Source organism: Hoplias malabaricus, chromosome Y (assembly GCF_029633855.1).
Source record: "Hoplias malabaricus isolate fHopMal1 chromosome Y, fHopMal1.hap1, whole genome shotgun sequence".
Lineage (NCBI taxonomy): Eukaryota > Metazoa > Chordata > Actinopteri > Characiformes > Erythrinidae > Hoplias > Hoplias malabaricus.
In genome coordinates, this window is record NC_089820.1 from 75119099 (window position 1) to 75133569 (window position 14471).

The 14471-nt window shown below is 40.8% G+C and overlaps 1 protein-coding gene across 1 annotated transcript; it reads left to right on the forward strand.

Annotated features, from left to right (window-relative positions):
• The first annotated feature begins 1046 nt into the window (after positions 1-1046).
• On the forward strand, positions 1047-4868 carry LOC136679230 (prothymosin alpha-B-like). Its single transcript, XM_066657642.1, has 5 exons — positions 1047-1215; positions 3462-3524; positions 3838-3922; positions 4036-4121; positions 4210-4868. Exons 1-5 carry the CDS (start codon positions 1171-1173, stop codon positions 4252-4254), a joined length of 324 nt encoding a protein of 107 aa, XP_066513739.1. The 5' UTR covers positions 1047-1170; the 3' UTR covers positions 4255-4868.
• Positions 4869-14471: the final 9603 nt, after the last annotated feature.

Here is a 14471-nt window from a genome sequence, read left to right on the forward strand (position 1 = left end):
CTAGCTGACTTGCTTCCCTCTTCCTCCCTACCCAGTATGTCGCTCTACCTCGATTCTCTCTCTCACGAGTTACGTCGCTCTAAATTGACTCTCTCTCTTTTGCTGTTACTCATTTACGTCGCTCTAGCCTGCCCTCTTTCCTTTTAATGTCGTTCTTGTCTTTTTCTCTCTTCCTTTCTTCCTTGTCTCTTACTTTTTTATTCCGTCATTGTTCCACAACAGCATGCTGAGATGGGGTCTTAAAACAAATGCTTGTCTTTTATCGTCTACACCCCCCCCCCCTCTCTCTCTCTCTCTCTCTCTCTCTCTCTCTCTCTCTCTCTCTCTCTCTCTCTCTCAACAGTCATAACAAAAAAAAAAAAGAATAAAAATAGCCCCAGACCGTGAATTGTAATGTAAACCCACACATTTCAGTGGCTTTTTAAAACAACATTAAGTCACGTAACCATAGGTTTTCATTCAACAAACTTTCCCTGCTTCTACAGTCAGCCTGTTTTGTGCTGCGCAGTGTAGCGCAGAGGATTTGCGCTTTATGCGCAGCGCACTGCGAAATTCACGCAAAAAGGGGGTTGAGGAAGCTGGGGAGTGTCTTAGATAAAACCCCTTATAATGCAAATTCACTTTTAAATGTATGATATAATATTTTTATGTCTCCCCTTCCCCTTACATAATTTATCACATTAAAAACCTATAACAACTTACTGCTAATAACACTTTCATTCTCAAAATATTTTAGGCAAATTCAAGTATAAATAAGGATAAAACGATTGTTTTAGAGACTGTATTCTCCTAAAATCTGTACAGAAAATGACCGGTGTTTTTATGTGCCTGATAAAGTGTATTTCTGTATTAAAGGGGGCGTTGCAGAGATGGATGTGTAGTGTATGTATATTAATGTGTGTCCTTTTCCCTTTTAGAAATACTATCCATTGTTCCACTCCACGGCGCATGTAGCCACGCCCCCAGAGTATTTACCAATCAGCGTTATTGGCTCCTCCCCATAGGCTCCGCCCACGGCTCTATATTACAGCCTGGTGCGGCGCGTGCTCGCGGCATTAGAGCGCTCACAGCCAGCGAAGAAATAAAATAAAAGATAAATAATAGATATATTTATTGTTTTTTGTTTTTTGGGGAATCTTTTCCTCCACTCTTTATAAGCTCTAATAAATCATGGCAGACACAAAAGTGGATTCCGCCACGGAAATCTCCGCCAAGGTAAGAGAGCGTATCTATCTGGACGCGTATTTTGATCTGTTTTTTGTGCATTTTTTTCCTCCTTCTCCTTTCCGTTTACATCGAAAGCTCTGTTGTTTGGCGCCAAAATCACTCCGGCTCTTTTGTATGTGTTTTATCGGCGATGGGGAAACGGGGAATTGTACTGGTTTATGGAGTAAAATATGTTTATTTGGGAGACTTTTATTTGAATAGAACTCCAACGGGCGACCCGCGTTTCATTGTCACTCCGCGCGGGTTTCTTTGTTTATACACGCAGCGACCGGAGCCTTTTAAGCAGAGAATATACCTTACGTTTATCTAAATATGTGAAGCTTTTTAAACGGCACTACTATTCGCTTTTTCACCATGTTCACACTCTTCATCGCGCTGTATCGGTCCGGTGTTTAATTTTCCGATTTTACCCTCGAGTTTGGCATTTACCTACGAGCAACTTGGTGAGCACTTGATTCTATTTATGCCCCGATCCGTGGACACGCTGTTCAAGTGTATAGTGATATAAATAGTAAAACAGGAAGACGTTATAACGAATAAAACTGATATTTTGAAGCGTTTTTGAGGGATTATCTTACTGGTGAGTCGGTAAACATTTAATTCATTCGCCCGCCGGGCTTCCTCTTCGTCCAGTGTATATTAGTTTAGAGGTTTTCACGGCGTTTTGGTCTGTTTTGCGATTTTAATCATTTTTAAAAGCACAATTTCTTGGCTGCTCAATTTATAGAGTCGCTTTACGCGGAACTGGTGCTTATCTGGCCCATCTGCTGCCCCAGCTTCATATTTCCACATAGAAAACACAGCAAAAATGCCATTAGTGGCTCGTTACTATGCATGAACGTTGTAGTGAAGCGGAAATAAAACAATAGCGTGGCGCGTGTTTGTTGTTTTTGTTTATTTGATCTGTTTTGACCGGTGAGTAGTTTGAATGGAAAATAAAAAAAACGAGCGCACAAGGTTCTAAACGCGTTCATAAACATGTCTGCACACGAATTTGAAACCGTGAACTGGTTTAGTCCTGGTTTGTAAATTGTGAAAATGTTCTTTAAACGGCCTGTGCGCTGGATCATTATTATATAAAGGCATCAATGCAAACAGTGATTTAAGGCTAACGATAATTGTCGCAAGTTCTCATAAAAGATGCGTTGCATGGCATTGCTTGATCCAGTAACACACAACCCCCTTGCATTGCCACATTTTAAAATAGTGCAAACCCGGATCAAAGTGCTTGGCCACCTCCAGCTTGCACGACCTAAATCCAGCAGATAACGTGAAAGCAAAGGGGAGGGATGGATAGATGGAGGGAGGAGGGATAGATAGAGCAAAGGAGGAGGGGGGAGTTGAGAAGGATGGTTATAGCCATGTGTGCAGAGTGGCCCCCTTTTGTCCTTCCGATCAGTTTTAATTGTGGTTCAAAGCCACACATTAAATTTATCATACATGTGTAAGCATGCCATATTTTACCAACACGTGCACTGCTACTCTTTCTGGCAGGGGTGCTCAGTAGGCTGGTGATTTATCTCTAATGATATTTTATTGCTCTAAATGGAATACATATTGGACATGTTCCATTGCAAATAAAACCAAAATAGTCCTGTTTAAATGGATTTAGTCCGCCACAACACACAAAACATTAAACGAACGTTGTATTCTTTACGTCCGTGTAAGTGTATCATGGCACTTGTAGTGTACCGTGAAGTACTGTCGTATAGCCCCCCCCCCAATCTGCCCTTCCCCTTCTATTTTAGTGTGCGGATTGGAACACAGCCCTCCTCCCCGTTCTCCACTTCTGTTGCACCTTAGCTGGTGTCTCAATGAACTAGAGGCCGGACTTTTTTTTTCTTGTTTTAAGAGCGGCCCATTTTAACGGGTGTGTCTCCAGCAGCATATGGTGTGTAATTCGCTCGGACTACAATACCCATGGTGTCTCAGTAACGTCCGAGTGTCGTGTTACACAGCAGCTCAACTCACAAGAGGCAGGCTTTAGGAGCCTTTGATGGGCAGCAGGCAAGTCTGTGCCACAGCCAATAAGGTGGCAGAGACAGAAAGGCCCCCTCATTATTATTCAGACGCTTTCAGTTTGCACCACTAGGGGGCTTGTTCAAGGCCCAATAGACCATTAGTGTAACTTTAAATCAACAAAAGCAAAATGCATGGGCAGCAATGGCAGGACAAACATATCCAGGTGTTTTACTTGAGCAGTTTTTTTTATGGTTTGTCCTTTTTGTTTTTAGGACTTGAAGGAGAAGAAGCTCCTTGATGAAAAGGAAAATGGAAAGGATGCCACTAATGGAAAGGTAAGTAATTCAGTTTAATGGACTGGTTCTGCAGACGGTGCTGCTGTTTAAAGTTTAATTATTGGTTTTGGGAACAAAATTGGAATTAAATATTTAGTGCAGTTTTCAAAACAGTGGTGTAAATGTAATTATATTCAGCATTGTTTCACACACATTGTATACATTTTTTCAGCATGCACAATTACATCTAGAGTGAATTTAAAAGACGCCATGGTTTTAGTTACAAATCATTAATTGTAACTAAACCACATATGGACAAGCTATTCCTGTCAATGTAAGCCTGTTTTCTAATTGTTAAACTCTTTTCTCACAGGAAAATGAGGAGAACGGAGAGCCAGAGATTGATGAGGAAGAGGAGGATGAAGTAGATGAGGAAGACGAGGAAGATGATGGAGAAGGTGAGTGGAATGTTCTGTTTTCTTCAACATTTACACTATTTTAATGCATATGAATGCCTTGGTCCTTTAAGTTCCCTTGCCTTGTTGTCGAGCCTGTGCGTCGTGTGCTTCAGGGGATGAAGATGAGGATGAAGATGAAGAGGATGAGCTTGGAGGAGGAACGAAACGAGGGGCTGATGAGGACGACGAGGATGATGAGGTGAGGAAGAAACACCCAGTGTGTCATGTGGCATGTTCTGTTGGTTTTGACTGTGTCTCAAATAATCAACTGCTGTTTAATGTCCCAGGACGAAGTGGACCCCAAGAAGCAGAAGACGGACGATGACGATTAAAGGGATTTTCCCTGCTGCTTATCCTCAGCACGTTTGTTGGAGCCAGTGGCGCAAAGGACTCAAAAACATAAACATGGTCATTTTTTTCAAGTTCACCAACCAAACAACTAACCCCCAAATGCAAAATTTTCTAGAGGAAAGACCACCTGCCGCCCAGATTCCCCACCTCTCTCAACAAAAATACACAAGATGAGGATTTGTTTGTATTTTTATTTACATTTTATATTTTTGTACATATTGTTAAGAGATCAGTCACTTTATCATGATCTCCTGTGACCAAAACGGTGCTTCTTTATGAAATTTTACTTGTCTGACCATGTCTTGGATCTTCAGCAAAACAGAAATGGAAACATGTATAAAAAATCGACAGCCATTTAACTCAGAGCATTCCAGTAAAATTTTATGTATGAACTTTAGTTGTACCATAACTAGTTGTACCATAAACTAGTTTTTGTTTGGTTCTTTTTTGGATTTTGTATGGGAGGGCTAGGCCAAAGAAAAGGAATTACTTTTCTTTCTGTTATTTTGTCTGCATATTTGTTTTACCTTGGCCTGTTTGTGTGTGTGTGTGTGAAGTTTGTTGTTCAACAATAAACCTGACTTTTATTTTGTGAGTTGTACTGAATTATTCTGGTTTTCTTCAACTTGTGTTCATATTAATCATGTCTAGAGGGTAAATCCTGCAATCCTCCTTACTGATGGAGGATTATTTATTGGTTTGGATAGTCATGTTGTTCCTATAGTCTGGGGTTAATGTAGTTTGCAGGTAGGCTTGGATGATATTTATATATGTTTGTGGTGCAGATAATTTGTATATCTTAATTATGCAGCACCAAGTCCAGTTTAACAGGACCTTGCAAGAAAAGTATGTGACAACATTAACTACGGATAGTAATACCTACAACTTCCAACTCAATGCTGCAAATGTGCCAGCTATTATCATGTTTGTACTTTTATACTTGAAATGTTTTTATTTCTTTATTGAAATAGAAAATTCTATAAACATGAAAGTCCTTATAAAGAGTGATCTTTAGGTAGTATGAATGTATATGGAGTATGCCATGTTCTAATCCACAGATCCTAAAATGTTACTGGAGTTAAATATCTGTTTTTCTCTAGATTTTCTATAACAAAGCTAGATAATACATTTCAAACTAGTGTTGAGATAAACACTGCTGTGTAAATTAGAATCATTTTCATTTTACAAATGAGTCAGTCAATTATTAACACACCAGTTTGAGAATGTCACTCAAGGCTAAAATGGCCGGAAGTTTTAATCTGATTAGCCGTTAGCTTATAGCTAGCATAATATTAAAATGCCATAGGGGCGCAAGAAAATCTCATTATCTTAATAGGAGAATACTTTTGTCCTTTTTAAATACGCTTTTACTTTTAGGGCCATGCTCTAAAATGGTTCACTATATCATTTCACGAGAGAGCAAAATGAATCAAACTGTTGAATCAAGTTGAGATGAAATGAGGGAGTGAATCGTTTCCTTCAGAATCGGCCTGAATCAACTCAACTGAACTGCCCTGTGTAACTGAATGATTCTGTATTGTATTTATATGGAGGCAGAGTGTGGTGTCCAGTGTGTCCTGCGTATTTAAGCATCCAGGATGTGTGTCAGCCTGCTAACCTTAGAGCCGATTTAACAAACTCGTTTCCCTGTTGGGATTGGCTGCCTCATCCGGCCTGAAAGCAGGCTTTCAACACACACACACACTTTTATAGTAGTATGTCTTCTCTGTACACCATATGCACTTAGAAACAGAATAAACCCAAATGGACTGAACTTTTAATCCTTGGTCATTTGGCTTTGTGGACAGAGAAGGAGAGAGAGAGAGTCTGTGTGTGTGTGTGTGTGTGTTTGTGTGAATGTGTCTGGCCTGCAAGGCTGATGTCATGTCTATATCAGAGAGTGTTTCAGGCTTAAGTATTAAGGCTGTGACGGGCAGCTTATAGTGACCTAAAGAGGGCGAGTGTGTGTGTGTGTGTGTGTGTGTTTGGACGTACAATTTGAAAGGAATTGAACAATACATAATATTAACAACAGTAAATGTCAGTTTATTTTAAAGCAATAGTTTGGCATTTACAATTTTTCACTTGATCACATCAGCCAAGACACATTAAAGGTATTGGACAGAATAACAGTCAACTATTAGCGTTACTACAGTTATTAGCTATGGAATATATGTTTTTTTTTTATCTTTCTTGCATAATTCAGTCAGTGAAATGTAAACAGACATATTTATAGTGGTTAAATATGTCTCCATAGAAGTCAGCTGGTGAAGTACAAAGCAGTTCTGCATTACTTCTTATCTACTATGGGACTGAATTATGTAAATCACATGCAGCACCTCAGAATCAGTAGATCTTATGATAAACAGCCCTGAGCTTTGATAGAGCTAAATCTGTATTTCCACATAAATCTTATTTCTCTTGCAGTTTTTTCCATCTCATTATAAACCATTGACACTTTTATTTTCATTCTCAGTTCCTGCACAAAGCCACTAACAGTCATCAACCACACACACACGCACACACACACACACACACACACACACACACACACACACACACACACACACCACTGGTTCTTATATCTTGTCAGGATGTGGGGTCCTAAATGTGTGCATTATGTAGTTCTACTATTACAGACTAAGGTGACACCAGTACAGAGTATGCATTAATTAATTAAGAGTTAAAACATAAATTCTTTGTGTGCTCAGTGAAAAGCTGGAGACTTTTGTTGTGTTGTGTGCCTTTCGGCTGAGCCATTGAGCCAAGACATTTTTTAAATTCTATTTACTTTGTAAACTTAAGAGATAAAGTGTCCACACAATGTGTCCGCTGTGTATTTGTCTAAGGCCTTAAAGCTCTTTGAAAATTTCATGGGTGATCAAATGACTTATGACTTCTAAAGAGAAATGTTTGATCTAAGCACAAGATACAATATTTAAAGCCCACTGAACTGAGTCTATTCTTTGTTCACAGTAAAATAAAAGTCTTTGGTTAGGTCCTGTAATGTCTGTCTGTTTCCAGGTTATATTTTATTGTTTATGAATACTATATCAGTTTGGGCCTTTTTGGCCTAATGAGTCTCATTAATGTCTCTGAGTATTTCTTTCTCTCTGGTAGAGCAAGACAGCAAGGTCTGCTACTGGGTAGGTCTTCAGGAACTGGATTGAAGGATTGATGTTGGATCTTAACTGAAAGTGAAACTGTTTCATTCAAGGTCAAATATGTGTTTAATTTAAACTGGCTGGAGAATCCATGTGCTAACGTAACATTACAAATCCCATAGTGGTGAAAGGTGAAAATAACCTCATAAGGTATTTTTTGACAAGGTTTTGAAAAATGAAGAATATGCTATATTCCAATAGCAACAGTTCACCATTGATTCGCGTGTGTGTGAGGGGCTGGTGTTTGAGCTACTTTCTGTTATCTTCGAAGAGGAAGGAAGTGGAAATGAAGAAGCGATTATACAGACCTTGCCTCAGACCTGGAGGTAACAGCGCATGTGTATTAGAGAGCAGTCATGATTCAGCTCAATATCACACCATATCAGTCTACTGATTGTGAAACTATACAATACTGCAGTCCAACACTCCAGCACTTACCTAGAGTGACAATGAAATATATGATTGCTTGTTGTTATACATATGTATCTAGACTGGACTGACCTGCGTCCACATATTTATGAAGATAATAATCTTGCTATGTGCTCTTAAATACATTCCACAATATAGACAGTAATACAATATTAATATATTGTAATATAGTGCACTGTTTTTCCCTAAATGACTGACTGAAAACTTAAACATATGTGTTGGCAGTTGTTTTTTATATATATCATATAGTTTCATTATATTCCTTGATTTGGATGCGTTCATACCTTATGTGTTGTCAGTGGCCATCCTGCTGTTTCTCCAAAATAAAGGATCAGCTGCATGAATCAAAAGCCCTCCACTGGAAATCCTGTTAAAATGGTGCATGAGTCAGAGCTACTCCAGTGGTCAGAATGAACTCATGGTCACTGCTGAGAGCACCGTGTCCACAGAGAGCTGGGTCAGAGTGGAGAGAGGACAGGAGGGTGGTGTTCAGACCTTGGCGTGAAGCTGAGTGTTCAGACATTGTCCCAGACACAGCACAAACCAAACACCCTGCGTCCGCGCACACACACATACACACACGCGCACACACACACACACACACACACACACACACACACACGCACGCACAAACACACACACACACACACACACACATGTTTTCATGCATTTTGGGGCCATTACATAGACTTCCATTTAATTTGGGCGTATTTAACCCACACCTTATCTATAGGTACTACTTACCGAACCATAACCGTACCCTAACTCTAGCTTTAAATTATGTCTTCACTTAAAAAATGGATTTTTGACCTCGTAGACACACACACACACACACACACACACACTGCAGAGAAATTCCCCAGGTCTCTTCTGCCTCCTAACGGTCAGAAGGAATATGACAGGTCTTTCATTCCTGCTCAATACTGAATACCATTAGAATAGAAAAGAAGATAAAGAAAATAATAGAATAGAATAGAAAATGGTAATTTCTTCCCAAAATCATTCAAAAATTAAGAACAGATGGCCCTTTAAAGAATCGTGTCATAGATATATGAGTGTGTAATGCATTTTAAAGGGGATGTATTCTTCCCTTCTTCGACAAGTGAACACTGTTCTGAGTCTTAATGAAACATCCAGGACCTGCTCTGGTCAAAACACCACAAGGATCAAACCCCACAGCAGCGTTCTCCCCTGTCTAAACAGCCCTGTTCAGAACGGCAGCTTTCAGCGCCTGTTCCTTTAAATGACAACGAGCCGCTCTTTATTCACCCAGACCCCGAGTGCGCAGCAGTGAGGAGTGAGGAGCCATTTTCACTCTGTTCTCTTATTTATCTGCATGCATTGCGTCTGTTTTGCAGTGTTTAACCTCATCTCACATAAACACGGGTCCAGCGCTGTGATTGGATAGACTCAGACGAGGGGGCGGGGCAATCCTAAAGTCTCTGCACTTGACGTCAGAAGTAGAGCAGAATCAGAACTGCTCATTTTATTCTATATAGTTTTATTATAGTGAGAGAACTCACTGGGTGGTCTTGTTTCACAGTGTCTTAGTTGGTGTGCTCCAGATTCTGATTTGAGAGTTTCTACAAGGAACCAAAGTGTTTTACATATAAACCATTCTGGCTTTATTTATTTATTTATTTATTGAGTATTAATCACATATTTCAAAATCAAAAAAAAAAGAAAAAAAATATGATAAACATGATGCAGATTAACCAGGTTATTAACAGTGTTGTTTAATGCGGGGGTCCTGTATGACATGCAACAAAGAACGATCATTTGAATAAAAAAAACCAAAACAATAAAAGACCTACATCATATTAAAGATGAGCTCTTTTTAGAGGGTGGTGTGAGTAAAACTTTGCATTTGTGGCTTTGTTTTTTTGAGGAGGCTGGACAGAGATGCAGGTGGCCGCTCGTCTTTTGAATACAAAGAGCCTGGGCAGCTGTGTCCAATAGGAGAATCGGTGAGAGTTAAAACGGCCCGAGGGAGGAAGAAGCAGAAAGGGGGAGGGGCTGGGGGTTGGGGGGGCGGGGTAACAAAGCACCCCCTCCTCCCCCCAACCCCCATCCACACATGCTCACACTCTCATATTATTAGGCCCATTCTCTAGGCTTTGTTGCCCCACTACCAAATCTGCCTTTTGTTGCCAGTCAACCAGGAGCAGCCTCGCCTACCAACCATGGCCCTTGAGGGACGTCCTGCACTGGATACGGCCCCCTGGAGCAGCCGGCTGGGGGCTTGTTAATTGCCCTTGAATGCATGAATTGCGTCTGCTTGCCTCATCAAATGAGATTAACACTGATGGCTAACCTCGCCAAACCTTGAGGGAGAGAATACAAAGGTGCAAGAACAACACCAATCAGAGCCGAGCCAAGACCACGGCCTACTCAAACAAGAAGAGGATTTTTTTATGAATAAAGGTTTAAATTAACCTTATGGTGTTCTTATATACACGAATCTGCCATAACATCAAAACCACCTACTGGTTTCTACACTCATTGTATATTTTATGAGCTCTACTAACCATCCAGGAGCACTTTGTAGTACTACAATGACAGGCTGTAGTCTATCTGTTGCTCTGCATACTTTGTTTGCCTTTTCTTCAGTGTTCAGTGGTCAGTTATAATTTGGGTGATGGATCATTCTCAGCGCTGAAGTGAACACTGACATGGTGGTGGTGTGTCAGTGTGTGGTATGCTAACAAAGTATGCAGCACAACCAATGAACTATAGTCTGTAATTGTAGATGTACAGAATGCTCCTGTAAGGTCAATGTAAATAACATTCCTCACCACTGGTTTTAGTTGGGGCGGCACGGTGGTGCAGCAGGTAGTGTCGCAGTCACACAGCTCCAGGGAGGTTGTGGATTCGATTACCACTCCAGGTAATGCACAACTGGAGGTTGTGGGTTCGATTACCGCTCCAGGTGACTGTCATTGAGGAGTTTGGTGTGTTCTCCCTGTGTCCGCGTGGGTTTCCTCCAGGTGCTCCCGTTTCCTCCCACAGTCCAAAAACACACATTGGTAGGTGGATTGGCGACTCAGAAGTGACCATAGGAGTGAATGTGTGAGTGTGTGTGTGTGTTGCCCTGTGAAGGACTGGCGCCCCCTCCAGGGTGTACTCCTGCCTTGCGCCCAATGTTTCCGGGTAGGTTCTGGACCCACCGTGACCCTGAATTGGATAAGCGGTTACAGATAATGGAGGGATGGTTTTAGTTGTGCTGATAAAGTCCATTCCTCGGACATGAATGTTATTTTCTCTTGACTGTTACTATTGTGTAGATACAAAGATTTAAAGACAATGAAGTGGTCTAAGCAGGATTGTACAGAGACAGCATGTCTGATCGCCCCATTTATTCCTTTAGTGACAGTGTAAGCCAAGTGTGAGCTGCAGTCCAGAGTTTACAGACTGTTATCATGTATTATCAAAGGCTTAGTGACATGCTCAATGTTAGTCTGTCCACCAGGTGGCACCATCACACAGCGTTCTACCCTTATAGAGCATAACACCGTAATATACTACTGTAAACAAGGCGTGCACAGGTTTGTGAATATAGCCCTAGTGAGTAAATCCTAGTAAATATAACAGTGTCCTGTCAACAGTCAGCAGCACTAAGCACACACCTAAATACAGACTCCTGTACATAAATAGGGATGGCTCCTTCCTGTAATATTATTCTGTTGGTTCATTCCAAGCTACTGGGGTTTGGCAGTGTGTGTGTGTGTGTGTGTGTGTGTGTGTGTGTGTGTGTGTGTGTGTTTGTTTCCATATACCTATGTGTGTGTATGTTTTTAGTGTGTATTCAGACAGCTATGCCCATGTGTTTGACTTGGTGTGTGTGTGTGTGTGTCTCCGGACCTGCTTCTATTCTGGGCATGATGTTAATCAGCTTACTGTACCTTGTGTGTGTTTGGCTCTTCCTCCTCAGTGACGTTCCCGCTATCTTGCTGTTGGATGACACAGCAAGACGCACTTTCCCCTCCAAAGAGGGGATTACACCATTTCACAAAGCCACAATCAACCCCCTCTCACTGTAACTCTGACATTAAAGGGAATTCCAGTGATTTTTCCAAACGATTCTATGTAAATCCATGTTTATAGTTGTGTATCCTTTGAGTTTTCCTGTAACTTACAGTATTCATCTCTAGAAAGATTTAAACGGAATTACTGATGTAAAAAAACAACAAGGGAAATGAATGGAATTCCAGAGCTTTTTTCAACAGCTGTTTCTTTTCTCTTGTTGCTCAGAGACTATTGGACACATGGATGAGCTGGAAGACAAGAGAATTCGTTACTTTGTGGGTTTCTGTTGGTAATGAAGCCAGCATCTTCCCCCCTGGTGAAGCTACTCTTCAACATATGTCCAACAGATGTGTTTTATCTGATTCAGCTCAGTAAACATCCTGTGAAATGTGACTGTTCTCTTAAACATGGGAAGATAAGTGCTCCATTACAGGCACTTTTTATGGGTGGGGGAAGTCAGATAAGCAAAACAAAGCGAAACATTTAGCAATCAGTTAATTTAAGGCCAAAGAACTGCCACTGATTTGAGAACTGTGAGTTCCCCTTTTTGACCCTGAATGTAAAATTCATTTTTATATGACTTTAGAATAAAGTAGCCTGTTTGTGTTACTGTCTCTTTAAGACTGATATATGTAAACCTCCTGTGTTCTGATTGGTGGAGCCCTATTTAAAAAGCAGTGCCGAGTGACACATGCAGTAACAGCACTCTTTATAACTGTAACCACAGCCATATGTAAATTCATTCAGGGTTATGACATCACAACCACAATGGAGTGATGCAGCTTAGATTCCACAGTGTGAACTGTATGATAGTGATGCATAAATGATCAAATACAATAAATTATAGATTTACATTTTTGTGACATGAGCCCTTTAATCCATGACTTCTAATAATTTAACTTCAATAAATGTCTGCATGTGGTCATGTGTGGTTTGAAGTACGTTGGGGTGGTCAGGTTGGTGCCTGCAGCTAGTGTGTGTGTGTGTGTGTGTGTGTGTGTGTGTGTGTGTGTGTGTGTGTGTGTGTGTGTGTGTGAAAGAGACAGAGGAGATGTGTTCTGGCTGGATGAGCTCAGTGAGTGTACAGTCAGAACTCATGTGGTCCAGGTGAACTTCCTGTCAGAGAGAGAGTTGATGGCTGAAGTGCTGTTCTTTACTGTACTTTACTGTACTTCACCACAGGCCACAGAAATACTGTAATTACTGACTGGCCACTTTAACTGAAACTCCTAGCTGGTAAATGTAAAAGAATTGTTGCTTAGTGTTCTCCTCCAAGCATGTTGCGCTCCAGTGGTGTTGGGTTTTATGTGGTGGTGTTTCACAAAAGATTTAGCTTCAAAGAAGCACATGCTAGCTTTCATTCTCAGAGCTTGTTGTCTAGGCGTTTAATTTACATGATATTTAAAACTAATGATGTAATTACAATTACATTTGCATTGCAGTACACTCTCTGCGAACAGGTTCAACTACCGTAACTGTTTTAAACCTTCAAGGTTGTGGGGGGCCCAGAGCCTACGCAGAATCATTGGACGTAAGGCAAGAACACTTGCTGGACAGGGCAATTTCACATTGCCAATATGTGTTTTTGGACTGTGGGAGGAAACCCATACAGACACAGTGAGAACACACCACACTCCTCACAGACAGTGACCTGAGAAGAGGAACAAATCCAGGGCCCTGAGTCTAATACCTCCAGCGACCGGTCCGGGTGACTGTCTGTGAGGAGTTTGGTGTGTTCTCCCCGTGTCCGCGTGGGTTTTCTTATGAATGAATACTTATTTGTCTCTTTTGTATATGACTTTTTACTTTTTAACATATTATTGGCATTATATAGTGTGCTAAAATAATAGCCATTTACTATAAATAAACAGTATATATTAGTTCATTGTGCTGAACTCTCACTGTGTCCAGTTCTCTATTGTGTGGTGGACAGAGAATGCAAACGGCTGTGACTCAGCCTGGAGTGGACTCCCTGTATTTTAATCAGCCTAGGGGTCAGCAGAGGTCATCCTCCCTGAGCAGACTGAATCAATGTCCTTGTGGAGAGCCAACCAGACATTGATCTGTGGGGTCACATGACCGGAGGGTTCAGCCTCTCCCAGGCAGCTGCATTCGTTTCCCTCAAATGTGTACGTTATTTGCACATGAATAGAATCATCACCAATTTGATTTTTTAGGGGTTTTTTTTTTATATCTAGCATCAATGGTCTTGATGTCATATATTTTTTCTATGTGATTTCATAGCAACAGTTGATAAGCAACTGATATAAACCTGCATTAGCATCATACAAGAGAGAGAGAGAGAGAGAGAGAGAGAGAGAGAGAGAGAGAAATGAGAGAGAGAGAGAGAGAAAGAATGGGAGAGAGAGAAAGTAAGAATAGAGAGAGAGAAAGAAAGAATATAGAGAGAGAAACAAAGAATAGACAGAGAGAGAAAGAAAGAATGAGAGAGAGAGAGAGAAAGAAAGAATGAGAGAGAAAGAGAGAGAGAGAAAGAATGAGAGAGAAAAAAGAAAGAGAGAAAGAATGAGAGAGAGAAAAAAGAATGAGAGAGAGAAAAAAGAATGAGAGCGAGAGAG

Excerpts from the sequence above, each read along its gene's own strand:
- LOC136679230 (XM_066657642.1), top strand. The coding sequence starts at position 1,171 with ATGGCAGACACAAAAGTGGATTCCGCCACGGAAATCTCCGCCAAG. Across the intron at positions 3,525-3,837 it reads AGGATGCCACTAATGGAAAG|GAAAATGAGGAGAACGGAGA; the intron begins GTAAGTAATTCA and ends CTTTTCTCACAG. Across the intron at positions 3,923-4,035 it reads CGAGGAAGATGATGGAGAAG|GGGATGAAGATGAGGATGAA; the intron begins GTGAGTGGAATG and ends CGTGTGCTTCAG.